The sequence below is a fragment of the Cheilinus undulatus genome, linkage group 5 (assembly GCF_018320785.1).
Source record: "Cheilinus undulatus linkage group 5, ASM1832078v1, whole genome shotgun sequence".
NCBI lineage: Eukaryota > Metazoa > Chordata > Actinopteri > Labriformes > Labridae > Cheilinus > Cheilinus undulatus.
The window spans coordinates 52,108,489-52,129,164 of record NC_054869.1 but is presented as its reverse complement, the minus strand read 5'-3'; the positions used below and the strand labels follow the sequence as shown (position 1 = coordinate 52,129,164).

The 20,676-nt window shown below is 38.6% G+C and overlaps 2 protein-coding genes across 2 annotated transcripts in view; one reads left to right on the top strand and one right to left on the bottom strand.

Annotated features, from left to right (window-relative positions):
- Positions 1-20,676, top strand: part of prdm6 (PR domain containing 6) — a 132,453-nt gene that overhangs the window by 48,769 nt on the left and 63,008 nt on the right. The window contains exon 5 of the mRNA XM_041787954.1: positions 5,302-5,429. Coding sequence (XP_041643888.1) covers positions 5,302-5,429 — 128 coding nt within the window. The remainder of the gene's footprint in view (positions 1-5,301; positions 5,430-20,676) is intronic.
- LOC121510108 lies at positions 11,064-16,017 on the bottom strand. Its single transcript, XM_041788018.1, has 2 exons — positions 15,900-16,017; positions 11,064-14,182 (listed from the first exon to the last, which is right to left on the bottom strand). Exons 1-2 carry the CDS (start codon positions 16,015-16,017, stop codon positions 11,064-11,066), a joined length of 3,237 nt encoding a protein of 1,078 aa, XP_041643952.1.

The window sequence follows — 20,676 nt, the reverse complement described above, 5'->3', positions numbered from 1 at the left end:
TCAGTTTAGTTCGGTGCATTCACACAGGATCAGCAGAGTCTGGAGAGTACACCTGAGTGTGCTCAGAATAGAGGAGGAGCTTTGCAACAATGTCAGAATGAAGACCAGTTGAGGAGATCGGTGTAGTCTTTGTCCTTTTTAAGCAATTTTTTTTGTGTGTTTTTCCTCACACTTGTCCAGGATGATGTTCTGCTGTTTTAGTCTGGACTGTAGGTTATTGGCTTTTCCATTTTAGCTTTAGCTTTAGCTGTTAGCTTTGTCAACTGGCAAGTTTTCCCATCTTCCCTCCTTTTGTTGTGTTTGGTGCCTACAGCCCCTTTTATTTCTGAGACCTCATTGTTTAGCCTTGATTTCCCTCAAAGAGGCTGTGACATCACCACTAAGGAGACCTCTTCTCGTTGTAGAGGTTTACAGTGATAATAAAGGCGTTCAGACGGAGATGAGGACGGTTCATGCGGCTCTGCAGACGTTAAAGTGCTTACGTAGGGAGAATCATAAAGGAGGCTGATTCCGTTCATTCCCTCGGTCTTTCCCGTCATTGATTGGTTGTTGGCTGTATGGACAGCAGAGAGGATCGGGTCATCACCTTATAAACACACTCAGCGCTCCTCAATACAGTCAGAGTGATTCAGCACAGACAGATGGAGAGATGGATTAATAATGAACACAGAGAGGCAGAGGATCATCGACTCATTTAACTCATCATTACAGCTAACTCTTCCTCAGGTCATTTAACAACGAATGTTCGAATTCTAACATTCAACTAAGATCCAGATGTAAATTTTTGTTATTTTTATGGTTAGGTTTGCATGATCTGGCTTCTCTTTTTCAAACCATAATTCAAATATCAAAACCAAATACCTCCTGGAGATGAAAATTTATCATCAGAGGGGGAAAATCAGAACCAGATGGGGGGAAATCTCAGTCCACACTCTGATGTAACTACATAACCAGTAATGAGTGTTAATACCGTGACTTTCCTCCAAGTCACGCTTCAAAACACAATCACAAGTCCGTCCCCGGCTCGTCCTCTCCTCCATCTGTCCGTCTCTCCCTCTCGCACTTCCTGCTAGAGCGCCCCCTGGAGGCAGGGAGCTTTTTGAAGTTTCTGGTTTTGAGGTGCGTACATAGCAATAACATCAAACACGAGGAAAGATTTCACAATATTAACAAGGAAATATGCAAAAAATGAAACTCTTGATAATAAAGTAAAGAAAAAAAAGAGTTACAAAATAGTTCTGTATAAACTGACATTGTTGACAAAGATTTTCTGTTGGAGGTTAATTTTAAAGACTCAGTAATATTTTAAATCAGTTAAAAATTACTTAAAGCAAGGAGCTGAGTTGGAGAATTTAGATTTGTGGATGTGAAATTTTGCTAACAAGATAAAGAGGTTAACGATGGTAGAAAATTTTTTATCTTCATATTCAAAATACAGAAATTTATTTTTTTACTTCAGTGTTGATCTTAGTTTTTATTTTACAGGAGAAATAATATTCAAAGTCTTTCCAAAATATTTTACAATAAAAGAATAAGTGAATCATGGGTTCAAGTTCATTATTGAGAAAGATACAATGTTTATTAACATCAGTAAATCTGGATATTTAAACTCTCGTTGGATAAAAATTGTGTAAAATTTTTAAGATATAATTCTGGGATTTCGTTTGTAATAGAAAATTTAAAGGGAACTGCCAGTGGACGTTTGTTATTCCAGAAGGCCTTCCCACGTGGTGATATTTTTCTGTTGTTGTTGAGACATCGTCTTATACGTTTGTGCATTTTTTATCTGTTATATCAGCGCCATTAATGCACAGGTTTCCACTAGAACTTGACATCAAACCTTGTCTTTCATTAATTCCCCTTTACCATTTGGTATGGACTTGACCACAGAGCTAAATTCTTTCAGCTTAATAGGAAATGCTTTCTCAAGTTTGTTCAGACTTTTGATCACGTCTCTAAAGGGCTGACAGCCTCAAGTCGATTAACTGGTCGATGACCTCATATCCGAACAAAAACCAATTGGTCAAGTCATCGCACGTGCTACTTTAATTGGAAGAGTCAATTTTTTGCAGGGGTGAGAAAGGAGACGTCATGTGTTTTTATTTTTTCAGTTATCTAGTGTTACAAAATAAAGTTTACAATAAAATAACTGTGAATATAACTATTCATATACAATTTACTCATGTCTTTAAGGGTAATTAATTACAGGTTAAATACCCAGAAAGTCAAAACAGTGTCACAAGGACAGTCCCACCTTAGAGGAGAGCAAAGCCCGTGAAGCGCGTTTATACCCCGTTTCCTGTTAATTGTCAACATGTCGAAGAAGTCAGCGGTGTGGCAACATTTTGTTCAAAAGGATTATTATTTAATTACAACATTAGGTGGTTATACTGCAAAAATTATAAGATTTTTAAGTTAGGTTCATTTTGAATTTTAATCACCACCTAAATCAGGGGTCATCAACCACATTTGTGCAAGGGCCAGATTTAGTTTCAACGGAGACTCTGGGGGGCTGGACTTTGAAATATTAAAATATAAAATAATAAAATAATATTTCAAATATTTAAATTAAATCAATATATAAATAAAATATTATTGTATTAGTATTTGTATTTCTTTTCAAAAGGCAGGACATTTTTAGGTGTTACAGCGAGATCTATCCCTATTATCTATAATGCAGCAGGCCACAAAAAGACAGGCCGGCCCACAGGATTGTCCGGGACCCTGAAAATCCCAAAAATGGGTCCTCCCCAGTTGTGATTAAGCACTTATTGTAATTCACTTTTGACACTTTTAACCCCTTTCATTTCTTCATTTGTCCATTTCTGCAACATTTTCTGCCCCTCAACTTGTTTTTGATCGTTTTTGCCACTTTTAAAACGATTTTTGCCACTTTTGCTCATTTTGACACTCTTTAACCCATTTTTGCAATGTTCCTGCCAATAACTGTTCTCGTGTCCCACTCTTTAACCCCTTTTCACTACTTTTCCAGGCTATTTTGCAATATTTTTGCCACTTTTAACTCATTTTTGATAACTTTTTGCAATTTTTCTTTTCTCTAACCCCTTTTAAACCAATTTCCCTGCACATTTTTGCCCCTTTGTGCCACTCTAGTATCCATCTTGCCACTTTTTAATCCTTTTTCATTACTTTTTTGCAACATTTTTGCCACTAATAACTCATTTTTTAATACTTTTCGCCCCTTTTTTCCTCTTTAACCAATTTTTTTTTGCCACATTTTAACCTCTTTTCCTGCACATTTTTGCCCCTTTGTGTCAACTCAGGCCATTTTTGCAACATTTCTGCCAGTCTTAACCCATCTTTATTAATATATTTACTAATTATAAATGATAAATGAATTTCTGTAAAAACAGGTCAAAATCAGATCATTCTAAAACTATTTCAATAGTACTTTTTTTTTGGATGGATTTAACAGCTGCAGACGTTTGAAGCCAAAAGACACTTTAAAACCAGAACATCTTCTTTTCCTCCTTTACTGAATTGAATGATCTTCTGGGGGCCGGACAGAAAGCTTTGGGGGGCCTGATTTGGCCCTCAGGCCGCCAGTTGATGATCAGTGACCTAAATGCACTGACTGCGTTGTCAGTAATAAGTTTGATGTAGAATTAACATGGAGGTTTTTTCTTTTTTTCATCCATCCCACGACCAATTGATTAATTGATGATCTGGTGCGATTTTAGTCACAAAGTTTATCTTTGGTTGACTCCAGCCCTAATAAAGTTAAAGCGCTCCTCTTATTGAAGCCCTTTTTTCATTTTGAATGCGTCTTCCTTTTGCAGGACGTTCGCTCTTAGCGGCCACCGAACATTTGGACCCCGGGCCATAGTTTGGACACCCCTGATATACATACATAAAAGTGTAAATTAAACAAGATCATAATGAAAATAAAAATCTACATAAGATCAGACAACACCAAGAGACTAAACAACATAAATAGTACAGTATTCTACAAATACCCTCAACACAGAAGGTGGCTGCATGACTGTGTTTAAGGGAATTAAGGGACCATATAGTTGAAGTGCATAAAGTGCTACAGTGCTTCTGTGACCGTGGAGTCTAGCTCCGTCCATGTCTCAGCATTATTTCTCTGCAGAATCATCCACTGTTGTGTTCCTAAAACTTCTTATTTCTAACAGAGCTGCAGACGGAGTGCTGAGGCTTTTAAGCTGAAATAAATCTGGTTTGTTTTACATTACACACCCTGCAGGTATGAAATCATCCTCGCTTTGTCTTTGGGTAAAAGGCTAATGATGTGTTTCTGAGGTTTGTTTAACACATGTTAAATCAAGCCGAGTTATTTCCTTTTAGTTTAAGCTCACAGTGCAGGACTCCCTGCCTTAACATGAAACAATATCTCTATTAAGAATATTTTTACAGACTTTGTTTGACAATAATACGTCTGTTTTACAGTTCTTTAGTCAAACTGTTTAAATGAGGCTTTTTGCTCCACAATCTCAAACATTTAAAACCCAAGTGAATCAGTTCCATGCGCTCTGATGTTATAAAACACTCTCATTTAAACTGGGACATGTCTGAAAGGGAGGAAAAGTACATGAATCTGGATCTATATGGTTTATGCTCTATTACTTCTGTACAGGAGCGTCTGTACAGCCTCAGCAGCTCGCTCGCTCTCATCTCTGCTGGCTCTTTTATGTCTGTGATAAGGTCTAATGTATTTACATCAATGTCTGGATTACATTCCAATGTATAACTGCAATGCAATATGGGAAATTACATTTCAAAGGAATTAGAACCATAAATAATAAAACACTGGTTGACAAAGATAAAATAAATGTATAAAATACGGATGTTGAACAGCAGAAATTACATTAGAAGTTCAGCTGGATGCTGCTGGATTTAAAGGAGGGCCATGACTTTTTTTTTTTTAACTAATTCTGTTTTTTTGTTTTTCTTCTGCCATGACAAACTTTATACAGCAACCAGATAGATTTTTATGACTCATCAAGTTTTTTTGTTTGTTTGTTTTAATTTTAAAGGTTAAATTTACATGTTTATACTGGAGGAAATCTGCAGACCTCATTCTGGTGAACCACTTCTGATTAAAATATGAAATGATCTTGCGGGCTGGGTAAAACTGCTCCGTGGGCCGCATTTGGCCCCCAGGCCTTGAGTTTGACACCCGTGGTTTAGAATATGTTCATGCTGCAGCTGTAGTTGCAGTAGTCAGTTGTTTGCACCACTGCTCTAAAAGATGTAAACTTTGATACTCGCTAATGCACAGATCATCCTTTTAACTCTGAACCCGTTTGTGTTTTCCAGATCTACGATTCAGAGGGGACGTTACAGCACTTTATCGACGGTAATGACCCCAGTAAATCCAGCTGGATGAGGTATATCCGCTGTGCCAGACACTGTGGGGAGCAGAACATGATGGTTGTACAGTACAGGTAGGAACATGAGTCATAAGTCATGATTTTTACTGTTTTTACTCTGAAACTGCACTTCAGCTCTGTGTTTTTTTTTTTGTTTTGTTTTTTTGTTTGTTTGTTTGTTTTTTTAAATTGTGGTTTCCTAACTTCTGTTTAAGTTTGGTCATGTGCCGTGTCTTTGATATGGGGATTTTAAACATAATTTATTAATTATAAAATAATACTCTTTAAAGCAAAGCATCGCCTCAACCTGTTTTTGGCAGAGTTTGCAGGCAGGGCCAACATTTGAATGAGATTAATGAAACAGTCAAACGCAGACCAGGCGTGGTACAACAGCTGTTACTGGAATACAGTAATATTTCTAAAAGTGATGCAGGATTAGATTCAGCCGGGGCTGAGCTTATGGCAGTAATAGATCAGGTGGCATTAAGGTTGGGCAGTAGCATCCCAGTGTACTGGGATGCTACTGCCCATTTTGCATGTTATGCAAAATACAGATTATTAGGCTTTTCTAACAAAAATGTATGCCCCTGGCGTGTCCACAATCCCCCCCAAGCATCAGCTGTTCTCAAATTTTCCCCTCGTGATGTCATGTGGCAAGTTAGCCACGCCTCCAGGTTCGGTTGGCCCTCCCCGCTTGGAAGAAAGTTCCTCCCTCCTCTCCTGAGGAGGCAGCTGAAAGGAGGATCCTGTCATGCTGTCACTCATCCTTTCTACAGCTCTGCAGCCGGCAGACTCGTGCTGCATGTGACTTTACATGCATGCCTTTACAGCCCGCTCGCCAAATGAGGGTACGGGTGTCTGTCACTGCGCAAACTAGTTTGGTGTGACGCGTACCTGACTGTACTCAATCACAGTGTTGATTTTGGGAGCTATTTTTAATTTTAGTCTTAGTTTTAGTCTTTAAATGAAATGCATTGTAGTTTTAGTCACATTTTAGTCATTTCTGTCCTTTTTAGTTTTAGTCTAGTTTTAGTCGACGAAAACTCAAAACATTTTAGTCTAGTTTTAGTCCATAAAAGTCCTTTTATTTTAGTCTTTACTTTTAGTCCAAGCATTTATTTTCTTGCCTAAATCTGGTACCAAATCAAGGTTCTCTGTACTCTGCCAAACCTGGGGTCCCTGCTTTCTGCAGCTGAGAGGCAGAATAAATACAGATGCATTGTTTTTGACAGATTTACGCACAGTGGAGAAATATCACAGATTTTGAATGTCTGGCAAAAACTAGATTACATTTTAGTCTAGTTTAAGCCATCTTGACAAAAACTAAACTGAGTTTTGTCAGTTTTAGTCATCACAGACCTATTTTTGTTAGTAGTAGTCTAGTTTTTGTCATGGAAAAAAAGGCTGTCGACGAATAGTTTTAGTCGACGAAATTAACACTGCCTCTGCTTTATAAAGAAAACCATCACTGCATGCCTGAAGTTTGCCAAGAAGCACTTAGACACTCCACAACACTCATTTTCTTCTCTCTGACACAAAAAAAGCTGCAAAGAAACGTTCTAATCAAGTTTCTCCTGTAAGTGCAGCCGTTGTTGTGCAACTTCTCCTGTTAAATGTCGAACTCTGCCTTTGTTTAGTTTTTGAATTTATGATAAACTCCAGATAAAGTTCCCATGCTGGATCAGGAATCTGATCAGGAATTGGTCATCATTATTCCTTCCTAGACAGGCGACTGATGATGACACCAATGCAGAGACAAAGAAGGAGAGAAAGCAGGAAAGGAGATGATAATGAACCCTCAGGTCTGTGCTAGTAGTCGCTGTGTTGCCATTGGTAATAACTTAATTACAACTCAGAATTGTTAATAATGACACTTTCTCAGGCTAAACTATAAAATGCAACAGCTGTTTTTATTATTAACCCTCAGGCATCACCAGGGACATTTTTGTCCATTTGGGCAAATTTTTCTTCTTTCTCTGCTCACCATTTTGGCTGTTAGTGCATATAGTAGGTCAGGGGAACACTGTGAAACAAATTTACTACCCTTCAAAGCCATTAAGGACAAAAATGTCCACTTCCAAAAATGGCAATAAAAATAGTATACATTAATATTTTTTCAGCTTTTTTTTGGTTAAATCTTTTGATCAACTTCAGTTCTAATCAAAACAATCAAATATTGAATAATTATCAGGATTTTAACCCGTTAAATGCCAGTTTGATTACAGGATGTTCATTTTTTTCTAAAAACCCCCACCAAACAGTAATTATTTTCCAGATAACTAATGTTGGGGGAGTGGGTGGAGTTTTTTAAAATCAGCCCAGGGTATGTCAAACATTAGCCAAAATACTGACTTTGATGCATTTTTAGTTTTTGTGTAGCATCTGATTTAAAATTTATTACCCTTTCTAGTCATTAAGGACAAAAACTTCCCATTGACTCCCATTCAAACCACATTTTTTCATCTTATAGCCATTGCATGATATATTCATGCATTCTGTAATGTTGTGGTTTAATTATGGAGAAAAATAGTACAATTTGTCATTTTTACTGTTCATCACTAAAATCAGCCATATCCCCATTATAAACATATGCATGAAAAGTCTGTCATTTCATTAGCTTTTGTGCTCGTGCAATCTATGGGCCTCATACCATATTCTGCTTACGGCCCACTTGGGCCAGAGCTGGCCCTGCCTTAACAGATTTCATTTTTTATCCTTAAATAAACATTTTATTGAATAACCTTTTATTTATTTATTCATTCATTTATTTGTTCATTCATTATTTTCATTTTATTGTTCCAATTTTGAATGCAGATCTAAAAAAAATCCCAAACTCATCTAGTAACCGCTCCATCGTGGCCTTCTCAGTAAAGGCTGTGGATGTAGGTTAATGTACTGCTGACTCAAAAACATGTGAAATAAAACATGTTTATTCATCTATTTTTACAAAAGCTATACAGAAATGTTTAAATCTGACACTTTATTTATCCATGTACATTGTTTGTAAATGGCTGAGTATGCAAACAGAAACTAGACAACATATTCTCGGTTCAGACATTCATGTAGAACTTAATAAAATCACATATTTGATAAATATGACAGAAAAAATCAACTTTTTGTTATTGCACTGAGTAAAAAGGAGATTTTTAAATTTCAAGGATGGATATTAACTCAATTTTTAATTAACAATAAAAGCCCTTAAAAAATAAATTCTTCAAAATACTTCAGGGAGGAGTACATAAAAAATGTGTTGTTTTTTTTACACTTTTACTACACTTTTACATGCCAGCAACTATGAGCCTCATAGTCGTATCAGACTCCACCCACTGTCCTGCAGTGCTGGGTTTTTTATCACCTCAGACTGCAAGCACATGGCTAATTATGTATGCACGATGATGTCAAAGCAAGTCTATCTCTCTGCGCAAGCTCAGTAGCTGGAGACTATGCAGGAAAAGTGGGAAAGTTTGACCAGAGCTTTCTCGTAAAGCAGAACTTTAATCTAAGTGAGGTTTTCCTGGTTAACCAAAGGCTTGATATCGTCAGCGGTATGAAGGGATTTTGTGTCATCGCTGCAAGTAATGAAGAGGCTGAAATGAAGGGAACTACACCAGCTAATTAGCAGAAGTAGTCTTGGATAAGCCGTTAATGAGAGGAGGACTAGACCAGACTATCTGCTGTAGAGCTTGTGTCTTTTCAGGATTAGTCCAAATAAACCAGGATGGTTGAATTTCCAGCTTTATCATGAGGACTGATATTAGCAGCTGACGGTAAGACTCATTTTTCATTTGAAATGTAGTTTTCTAACGCAGTGTCCAGTTAAGAGAGCACTTTTGTTATGTGTTTGGATGCTTCGTTGTTGTCACTGGAGGATGGTATTTGGCTGTTGTAAGCTGCTAATTTATAGTAGCAGCCAATGTGCTAACAGGCTAACGGTGCTGATGTGAAGCTAACTGTTGTTGTTTATGAGTTTAACGTGGGTGTATATTGTGTGACTGACTGCATGTGTCAGGAAAAGTGCGCAGATTCTGTTTTGATACTTTAAACCACAGACACAAAAATATAAGAGAGAGATTTGTGCGTTTTGCTGCTGTTAATGCAGCAAAATAATGTTAAAGCAAATGTCCTGTAGTTGTTCTAAATGGCCGGAATTCTTGAGGACTGCCGGTCCGGGGACAAAAAAGTCTAGCGGAAACGCTGTTCGACTATTAGTCGACTAAAGGCAAAATCTGACAAATCAGATTTGCCTGTGAAAGTCCTTAGTTGTTGACACCCCTACTTTTTACATCTCCTCTCCTCTCTGAACAAGTTTGTGCAAAAAAAAACTTAATGTTCCCTGTGTTTAGTGCATTAAAAAATCTTTGAGTTTTAATTCCTGTTTGTTTGTTTTTTTCTTTTGCCTTTATAGCTAGGGGTGTAACGAAATTTCGTGGCACGAAATTTTGTGCCGAAAGTATAAAGGCCCTAAGACAAAAGCTTTCAAAACTTTTATGTTTAAGAAATAATAAGAAAGAACTAGAGAGATTGGTAAGTTTGTTTTCATTCTTTCTTTGTGATGCAAAACACTCCCACACACTCCAACTTTTGCAGTCAAATTGTTTTTCATCAACAAAAATTCATTACACAGATCTTCATTGGGTAATTTTTTCCATTTTTATATCATATCATGAGTATTTAACATCGTGAGCCCTACATCGTGTACCATGCATCCCTGAATGCAATGGTATTTTAACACCTTAATACAGGGGGTTTCAAAGTGTGTGAGAGTGAGCCTCCTCTAAGAGAAAATTATTCATTCGGTGGACCCCCACCCACATAAAGATTCAGATTTTAAAAAATATATAACTTAACCATATTTTCAAACATTTATGTCTAAGTTTAAATATTTTTAACATTTTTATATCTTTGATATTTTGGTCTGCAAATGTTCTTAAACATCTGTCTTTACCAGGTAATCAGTTATTTGGTTTCGGTAATGAATTTATAGCCAATACTACCTGATTATTCTGCTCTGATAATCCTTAAAGCAGCGCTACTCAACCAAAGAGCCAAACTGTTGAAAAATACCTTTACAAGAGCCACAATCTCAGTGGTTAAGAGTGGCAAAAACAGCTTAAAGTAGCAATGAACATAAGTTAAAGATGGCAAAAATGGTTAAAAAGCAACAAAAAAATGGGTGAAAATGGGCAAAAAATTGGGATGAAAAGTGAAAAAAGATGGGTAAGAAGTGGAAAAAAAGAGTTACAGGTGGCAAAAAAAGGTCCAAAGGTGGCAAAAACAAGGGAAAAAATGAGTTAAAAAAAAGCAGTCAAGAGTGGCAAAAATGGGCAAAAGTAGGAAAAAAGTGGTATTTAATGACAAAACGATGCTTAAACCCTAGGATGCTAACCCTAACCCTTTTTTAAGGTTTTCTGGGGGAATAATAATTAAAATGAAGACATCAAAGAGCCACTAATAATCACACGTTGAGTATCACTGCCTTAAAGTTGCTATATGTCTATTCATTTTGCTCCATGCAGAAGTTTAGCAAAGCAAATCACTTTTTTTTCTGGTTTAAGATTCTGCGACTCCCCTGAAGTTCAGTGGCGCCCCCCAGGGGAGGCCCGCCTCACACTTTGAAAACCACTGCCTTAATACATCTATCTGTAAAAACACTCAAACACTGAATTTGTCGTTCTGCGTTTTCAGTCCTTAAACTGTTGGTGAAGAACCTCATAAAATCGAACACGGTTTTCCCCCTTGGACCATTTGAACATGTTTCTGTACCCACTCGTCTATTTCCTCCTCATGCCTGTTCTTCATGTCGTTCATTTCTATGTGGGTTTCGTCTGTGACTACTCTGGACTGTAACTGATAAAGTTCTTGTTCTTGTCTCTTCTTCAGCTTCTCGAAGTCTTTCTTGAACATTTTGTTCTGGATCAGCTTTCGTATGATGTATTTATTATGTTCTGTACGCCTTTGCTTCAGCTCCTTTACTTCATCCATGCACCGGAGTACCTCAGGGCTAAGAACGTTGTCGTAAATGTGATTGGATTCACTGCGTTCTTCAGCAAGCTTTCTGGCCTCCTCTTCCCTCTTCCTCAGTAGTGTCTGCAGTCTCCTCTTGTATTCTTCTTGAACTTGTGCCACATGTTCTGCTCTGATCCTTTCCTCTTCTTTTCTCTTCATTTCATATCTCTGTATCACCTCCTCACGTTCGACTCTGAGTTTCTGGAGTAGTGCTTGCTCCTCGCGTTGCCTTTCCTCTTCTTCTCGACGTCGTTTCTCCCACAGTTCCTTTCTTTCCCTCTCCCAAACCTGTCGATCTACTCTGTTTTGCATCAGTAGCATCCTCTGGATAACTGCCTTCTTTTGTGGATCACTGTTGATGTTATCTTCAAGACTGTAGATTTTCTGTTTTATCTGTAATCGCCGAGATTCCTCCTGCATTTTCTCTCTCCTTTCCTCCTGTTCTCGTTCCCTCCTCCTCCTCTCCTGCTCCCTTTTAATTTGCTCTTCTTTTTCTTTGACCAATTTGGCTTTCTCAACTTTGTCTCGATCAAACTTGGATATCAGCTCTGCCATTCTGTTTTTATTGACTTCCAGTTGTTCTTCAAGTTTCCTTTCCAGGTCTCTCTGCTCCTTCAGTATCTCTGGCTCACTCTCCTTCATGATCCTCTCTTTCTCTTTCTCAATGGCTGCTTCTGCTTCACTGAACATCTCTGAGGTGTAATGGCCACCGCCGTTTCTCTTAATCATGGACTGTATCTTGGTCAGCAGCTCTTTGACTTGAGCATGATTCTTCTGATCCTTGTTGTTGAAGACGTGGTATCTCCCCCCACAGTCATCAATCAGTTTTTTGACATAGCCGTGCTCGTCTTCCTTTAGAAACTCCTCCATCGTTCGACCTTCGAGGTCGTCTCCTTTGGTGAACAAGATGGTGATGAAGTCCTTCGACTTCTCGCCAAAAAACATCTTGATGAACTCCACGGTACTTATTTCCTCTTGAGTGAAGCGACCGAGTTTCAGCACTAATAGGAACACGTGAGGCCCAGGAGCCAGCAGGTTGATGCATTTCACCAGCTCTTTTTGGACCTCTTCATTGGACAGAGTTGTGTCGAACAAGCCGGGAGTGTCAACGACTGCGACGGGGCGTCCGTTGATGTGTCCCGTTTCTTTGCGGCAGTGCACGGTTACTGACTTCAGGGAGGTTTTTGAGTGGAAACTTTCATTGCCCAAGATTGTGTTCCCTGTTGCACTCTTCCCACAACCAGTCTTTCCAATCAACACCATTCTGAGACATTCTTCCTGCTGAACCTTCTCACAGGGCTCCTTAATCTGTAACTTCCTGACTGACTCTTTTCTCTGCTCCAGGGGACGAGGCTGGCTCCCTTTTTCGGCAGACTCGTCATTCTTTGCAAACCCAACAGGCTTTTTGTCCTTCACAGGCGGTTGAGTCTTCATTGGTGTGAAGGGCTCTCCACTTTGAGGCTCTAGGGACAACTTTTCCATAGCAGCCCAAACAGACTCTCCAACAGCCCAGGAGGCTCTTTTACTCTGCACACCTCTGGTAGGCTCACAATACTGAGCCTTCTCTAAGGGCTCTATATTTGCAGGTTTAGGGTATTTGGCTCGAAAAGATGAACTCCTTGTGGGCTTTGGAAGCGTATCTTCAGTGAATCCTCTGCATCCAGCATCCCCCATGTTCTCTACAGTTTGCAGAACCTCAGACACCTGCTGCTTGTCCTTGATGTTGAAGACAACATGCCTTTCATCACACCTCTGAAGCAGGTGTTTTACATCCATGTTCTGTTTGAAGAACCTCGTGACAGCTTGAAAGTTGGGGTTCCCCTCCACAGCAAAAAGAATCATCATGACATTTTTGACTCTTGACCTGAAAGTGTCTTGGATGATCTCCAACTCTCTCTTGTCTTCCTTACTCGGGGGATCTAAAGGAAGGACCATGGCGAAGGCATGGACACCCTTAGGATCACAGAGCGCCACTGCCTTCATTAAGAACCGCTTTGCTTCTTCTGGATGTTTCCCATTCAAGGCAGGCAGCCAAACCAGGGAAACATGACGGCCCAGCACCTCTGCCTCATTTTTAACACAGTCTGAGTCAGCGATAAGACCAGACTTCTGTTGGCCGAGGATTGTAGCAGCTGCTGACCTCTTTAAGGCCCCATGTCTACCACACAACACCAGGTTCAGAGGGGGTTTTGTACATTTGGGAGCTTCCTTGAGGTCACTGCTCTCAGTAAAGGTTAAAAACTGTCCCTGTTTTTTTGTACATCCAGGAGTTTCCTTTAGGTCACTGTCGTCAGTAAAGGTTAAATACTTTCCCCTGTTTCCATTGGCCATGTTTTCAATCATATCCATCAGTTCTTGCCGATCATTGTGATGAAAACCTCCCTTATCGAGGTTGATTCTTTGCTGTAGCCTGCAGTCTTGGGCTAGTTTGTTGACAGCTGAGTTCCCTCCCGTATCATTTTGCGTCATGATGACTATGCAGTATTTCAAAGCGTCTTTACCAAAGAAGCTCATGATGAGCTTTATTTTTTGCCTGTTTTCTTCTGTGAAATCCAAAGGGTTGACTAAGAAAAGCATCACATTTGGCCCAGGATGGCACTGGGCCACGCACCTCTTCATGCTAAACCTGACTCGGTCATCAGGCAAACTAAGAACGTCTCCAGTTTTCACCAACATGATTGGTTTCTTTCTCCACTCTCCACGGTTGTGTTGAAACTGCTTGGCCACGTGGTGAGAGACGCCATTTTTTCCAGTGATGAGGTCACTTATTGTTGTCTTCTCACTCTGTCTTGCCCCAAACACCAGAATCCGGAACTCAGATGCTGCAAAACAGTAAGAACAAAAGCGTTACAAACACCATGAATTTAACATGTTATTATTACCAGTTTGCAGAGGTGGAATAAGTACACAACTATTGACTCTAGCGGGGTTTCCATTACAGTTTTTAGCAAAATAAAATAGATATTTCTTAAATTTTGATTAAGTACAATTGCGCTGGAATGCGTTTCCATTGAAGGAAGTTTTAGGCCTTGCAGTTCTTGTAAAATCTCATCCCGTGTGAATCCGCTGCAGGGAAGCTTGACGCTCAAAACCAGTTGCATGTTGGTACGGTTCTGGTTACATCTACGGCGGTTGCCTTGATAATTTTGAACAAAAGACGAAGGCAACGGATGAAAGTTCAGAGGTAAAGTCCGTATGTATGGCAAAAGCCACGTATAAGGGTATAAGTATGATGTTAAGAAAAGTCTCGTCTCTTCTTCCGTCCACACGAACCACGCCATGTTGTCTCGGAGTGACTGGTCATGTGACGCCGTACGTCATGTCCCGTGACTTGTAAATGTGGAAAAAGTGTTTCCATTACACTTTTGCGATAACCAGTGCTTCACAAATTTATTAGACCACCTGTCATATTTGTCTTAGAGACCATTCAGCATCATGAAGTGCTTTAATGCGGACTCTTTCATTGCACTGTATTTCTATATCGAAAACGCCTGACAAATCTCCTCATGAAAGCATACAAACTTTTTTTAGAGATATTTTAGGGTTTTATCAAATTCAGATGTTTCCATTACCAGTTTTTTATTGTGCTATTTTGATTGTGCACATTTCCAAGTGCAATGGAAACCCAGCTTCTAACTCTGGTTAAAATTACCTAAATAAAAGTGAAAGTCCTTGTCTATAAATTTACGCAAGTAAAAGTATTTTATTCAAAGTCGACTTCAAGCAGATACTGGGAAGTTGCAATAATATATGATCTTTGCTTATTGGCTAGAACAACAAGAGAATAGATCTCCAACCAGGTTGTTCTGGTAAAGTCATACCTTTATATTAAAGTAAATATTCAGCAGAGCAGTGTTAATTTTGGCAGCTATTTTCAATTTTAGTCTTAGTTTTAGTCTTTAAATGAAATGCATTTTAGTTTTAGTCACATTTTAGTCATTTCTATCCTTTTTAGTTTTAGTCTAGTTTAGAAAGTCCGGACCAAGGTCCGTGTTTTTGTTAAATTGTATACATTTGGTTGGGTCTGTTTGGGTTTCACACTGTCATTATTGCAACCGGACTAACAGACTTCACCTGACGAACCTACTTGATATCGTCATCAACTACGTGGTTTGTGTGTCTCTGTTGTTTACATTGATTGGTCATTTGGCCAGTGGGTGTCTGACGTCAACACGTTGAATAACGCAAGTCTTGAATTCCTACCATCATATTATTGTTGATTTTCTACTACAAAGAGCTAAAACTTGAAGAATTGCACATAAGGCTGGTCCGGGTTCGTCTTTTAAGTTTTATCATTAGACGACAACTTCATCGTCATCGACAGGAAAGGAGAAGAAAGTATGCAATCCTGCAAGCCATTGCAACACCGATGGTACCAAGGTATGTGTTGTAAAACTCTTGAAAAGATGAACTGTCAGTAGTTAGGTTTAACTTTATCTACAACTTTATGAAAATGTCCGTGCTTGGACAATGTCCATTCACCATAATAACGGACACTTCTACTCCCCGAATAACGTAAAGCAGCTACTGTTAGCCCACCCTGTCCAGGCTGCTGCTTAATTTCGGTAGCATGAGATTGTTGTGGGCTCTTCTGCGGCTCGTTTTGTTTTGGTGATGGATTTCCTTTGCCGGTAGTCCTGTTGTAACTTCCTGTCATTGATACGAAGGTCCAAACCTTTCAAAATAATGCTTTCACACTGGGCATGAACCAGACCATGGTTCCGTTTGGTCCAGACTGAGACCACCTCTTTTGGTCAGACCAAGGTCCAGGGGAGGTTTCACACCTACCATTTTGGTTTGGACCAAACAGAAAAGTCCGAAAGTCCAGACCAAACAATGTAGGTGTGAAAGCCCCCTTATTCATCACAGATCTATTCTCGTCAGTCAGTCTAGTTTTTGTCATGGAAAAAAAGGTATCGACAAACATTTTGAGTCATAGTTTTAGGCCGGCCACACACTACATCATTTTTAAATCTGAAACGATTTTAAAACCGTGTGAGACCACAGATGTGAGGACAATTTCAAAATAATTTACATGTGTAACCCTCTGAACGCACACACTAGACGACTGAGCCAGACCGTCAGATTACTGGAGACCACACACCTGCCAACCTGCCAACAACCTCGGCGATCACGTGAATTCAGAAACAAACAAACAAACACGGAGTTCTGTGATACCGTCTTCCTGTCTCTCCACAACAGGCTGTCCTGGCATACGTTACAGGTGCAGCAAAAATTGTAAAACATGGGAAAGACTCAGGATGAAATCCTGGCTGGAATTAAGGTACAGTTGTGTTTATGGTTGTGAGCAGTGAAAGTACGAATGATTCATCTGGTGACGCTACCTGGTGTGCTCGCTCTCATTGTGGGTACCTTATCAGAGGCACTACGATTCAGGATTTTGGAGGCTATGACACAATTTGGTGCAGTTAAACAATCGTGTTGACACCACACCATAGACTGTAGAAAGAATTGGACAAACCCCATGTGACGTCAGTCATCTGCTTACAATAGGCGGACTCAAACGGCTCTTGAGGCCAATCCGTGGAGGCTTCTATATTGAAACCGTGGTCTCAACAGAACTTTGAAAGCCCCGTCCTTTTCCCCTCCCTCCTCTCAGAAGCAAACTGTTCACTTTCTGTGCATTATTTGAATTACGGAGGTGGGCGGAGTTAGCTCTGAGCCAGGGGTTCACTTACACTTTAACACTTTTAAAAGTACAGTAGAGAGTCACGTCATAGCAAAGTAATCTGTCCTAATGTTCTATGCATCCTTTAGGAACCATTAGGTCACAGGCAGGAACTCTAACTCAGTGGGTAACTTCACTCATGGTGCAAACGTGTTTCACATCAAAAACAACAACAATCAACCAAAACTGTGAGCCCAGCAGGGATTACTGTACAACAGGCAACATCTGACACATCACACTGCCCAAGGGCATGATGGGAAACCCTAGATTTGACAATACCGCAGATGTGGCATTGATTTATTGACTCTTTACAGAGCTGGGGCGCAACCCAAGGTTATAATAGTTTTTCTGCTGGTCTGTTATTTTAGTTTAGTTCTTATTTTGCAAAAATGCTTTGTTTTAGTTTAGTTTTTATCAGTTTTTTTAGTTATAGTTTTTTATGGATAGACATCAGGGCTGAGTGAAGATCATACATTTTTAAAATCACATTCAAACAGGCTACTCTTTACTTTTCATTTTATTTATTTAAAGATGATGCTTTAATACAACCCCAGACATAAAACTACCACTCTGTGAAGTCTTAACCAATCAGATCAGGCCATTTTACTATGTCAGTCAGTATGGTTGTGTCAAAGACTAAAACTAAGGCTATATTGTCTCTATTTTTATTTCATTTTAGTTAGTATTGTAAGTGCACTATACAGTTTTAATAAGTTTTCATTTTGGGGGGGGCTTACTTCTAAGTTAGTTTTAGTTAACTAAATTTTTTTTTTGATTTGAAGTTTTAGTTATTTAGTTAGTTTTAGTTAACTCTAATAACCTTGGTGCAACCTAACCCTTACACCATCTGCGCCCCGGGGTTTATGAGAGTTCACACTCACTGACTTCTGTTTTTATTAACATTTTACAAAGCCAGACTTTTTTGTTGCTGGGGTTGTATGCTGAGTCACAGGCAGCTTTGGTTTGATTCCAGGTTTCAGTCAAGGGTTGGTTACGTATGCTAAATGTAACTTTGAACATGATGAAGAGTTACTGATGACATAAGCGACCACAAACATGACTGGAGGCTTTTGGTTCATTTGCCAAGTTTATGGAGAACTATGCTGCTGAACCTGTTGACTCACAGCCTGTTGTGATCATGTTTGTCAGGGAGCATGAGTGAGAGTGATGAAAGCTAGCAGCAGCCACCATGGTTGGAAATGAATCCATGGTGGCAGGAATGTTCTAATCTCCATTTTTACAGCAGAAATAAAAATGTTTATGCCTGCTTCAAAAAGAGTTTGGCCAGAATAGTTCACATCTTTATAGACGGGGGAATTTATGTCTAACTCATCTGTTTTGGTTTGAAGGAAACCAGTTATTCATAATTAAAGGTGTGGCTGATATGTCTACAAGCTGGCAAGAATTCAAACGTTAGGGAGGGGATGTTATATAAGCTTTAGAGAAGGACCTCATCTATGAAGGCAGAGGAGGGTATGTTCATGAAGCTGGGGATGTTGGGGGCTTTATCCTTCTAAGGCAGGGGTGTCAAACTCAATCACAGCAGGGGCCAGATTCTGGATTCTGGACTAACCTGAGGGCCTAACAGGGTCACCTTTTTAACCAGAAACTGTCAACCTTGTTTCACCAATAAGAAAAAATGAAAGTAGCACTGATGGTAAATAATTTTGACATTTAAAAAGTTAAAAAGAGAAGTTTAAAGGCTCACAATCTGAGAAACATAAAAATTATTAGTTCAAAAAGGTCAAAATCATGAGTTTAAAGTTCAAAATATGAAATAAAATTTGTAATCATGAAATTAAAAGTCAAAATATGATTCACAATTTTAAATTGAAAGTCTAAAAGTTCAAACTATTGGATTATGAAGTCAAAGTTTGGAGTTGAAAATATGAAATAAAACAAAAATAATTGGATAAAAAGGTCAAAATATCACTTCAAAAATAGAATTATGAATCTTAAAGCTCAAAATATTATATTAGAAGTCAAAATTATGAGTAGAAATTTTCAATGTATGAAATTAAAAGTCGTAATTGTTCAATTGTTCAGTTGTAATTGATCGACTATGTTGATAATTTGAGAAAGACTGAATTACTGATAAATTCAATGGTAATAATATGAATAAAAAAAATATAAAGGACATGCTCATTGAAACTTTTTATTAGCTTTTTAAACAGAAAAATAAGAGACCAAGAACAGATTGTCCACTTACTGGTTAATCTAGTATGGTGTTAATCTGGAGAATATGGATTTTATCCTTAATGTTATAAAAATTAAAGGCACAGAATTTATTTATTTATTTATTTATTTAAAATTTATTTTTGGGCTTTTCATACCTTTAATCGGTTAATCGGTTGTGTGGTGCGATTAATCAGGATACAGTTAATAATCTAATTTTTTACCCCATGATTTTGTACTTTGACAGCCTGACTAAAAACAAAAAATATTTTCTATTAACTTAGAAAAATAGAGATAAAATAGTTGAACTGAATTTTTAAGCTTACACAATTAATTTAAAAAATAACTTTAAACTGCTCTGTCTCACAGCAAAAGACTGAACGGTGCGTTTGATCTAGAGAGCTCAGCCCATCTTATTTATAATGTTTCTGTTGGTCCCAACAGGCGGAACTTGTCTAACCCAGTCAGTAACTTCACTCATGGTGCAAAGTGCCTAATGACCAATGGCATTCTGGGAAAACTGCAAACTAAAGAATCATTTGAGTACAGTTAAAAATCTAGAAAAGCACTTAGAGAGCACAGACCTCAGCCATTAGCCCTGTCTCCCAATAGTGAAGAATCCTTTAAAAAAAACTCCTGGATCCAGATGGTGATCCAGATCACTCCCAAAATCTAATCAGTTCCTCCTTATGCCATTTCTGACATTTCCTGAAAATTTCATCAAAATCCGTTCATAACTTTTTGAGTTATGTTGCTACAAACAAACAAACTAACTAACAAACAAACAAACAAACAAACAAACCCTTTCGGTCACATGACCTCCTTGGCGGAGGTAAAAATACCTAGAATGATGGAGTACTGGTGACCTAAAACTAAAAATGTGTTAAATCAACTCAGAAAATCAGAGCTGAAATCACTATTTTGGTCCTTAAAGTTGACACAGTCCTACTGGGCAGTCAGTTCTGACACGTCACACCCTGCATTTTAAATAAAATATACACCTGATATAGGAAAAAAAAGCTGAAATTTAAATAAAACATGAATATTCAGTGTTTCTCTGCAGCCATTTGTTGGTCTTATTAAGTATCAGAATTCAATAGACAACAGTGCATGCGTGTTTAAGCTTCCTTTGTTGTGTGGTCACATTTCTTGTACTGCATGTTCTCAAAGACTGCCAGGTAAAATATTTATTACGTAAGTGTGAGTGAACCTACCAGACGCTGGCGATGCCATGGTGTTTCAGAGATTCCACTTGTGCTGTTGGGAATTCCAGTTACAGCCTGTTGTGTTCAACAGAAAGGACAAACAAAGCATACTATTATTTAAAATGAACCTCATGATACTTAAACAGGAAGTAAAATAGTGAAATATATTAGTCAAGCATTAGTGGTGTAGTGTAGGGTATACACAGGTATACCCACTCATTTCTATGTCACCATAAACTAAATTGAA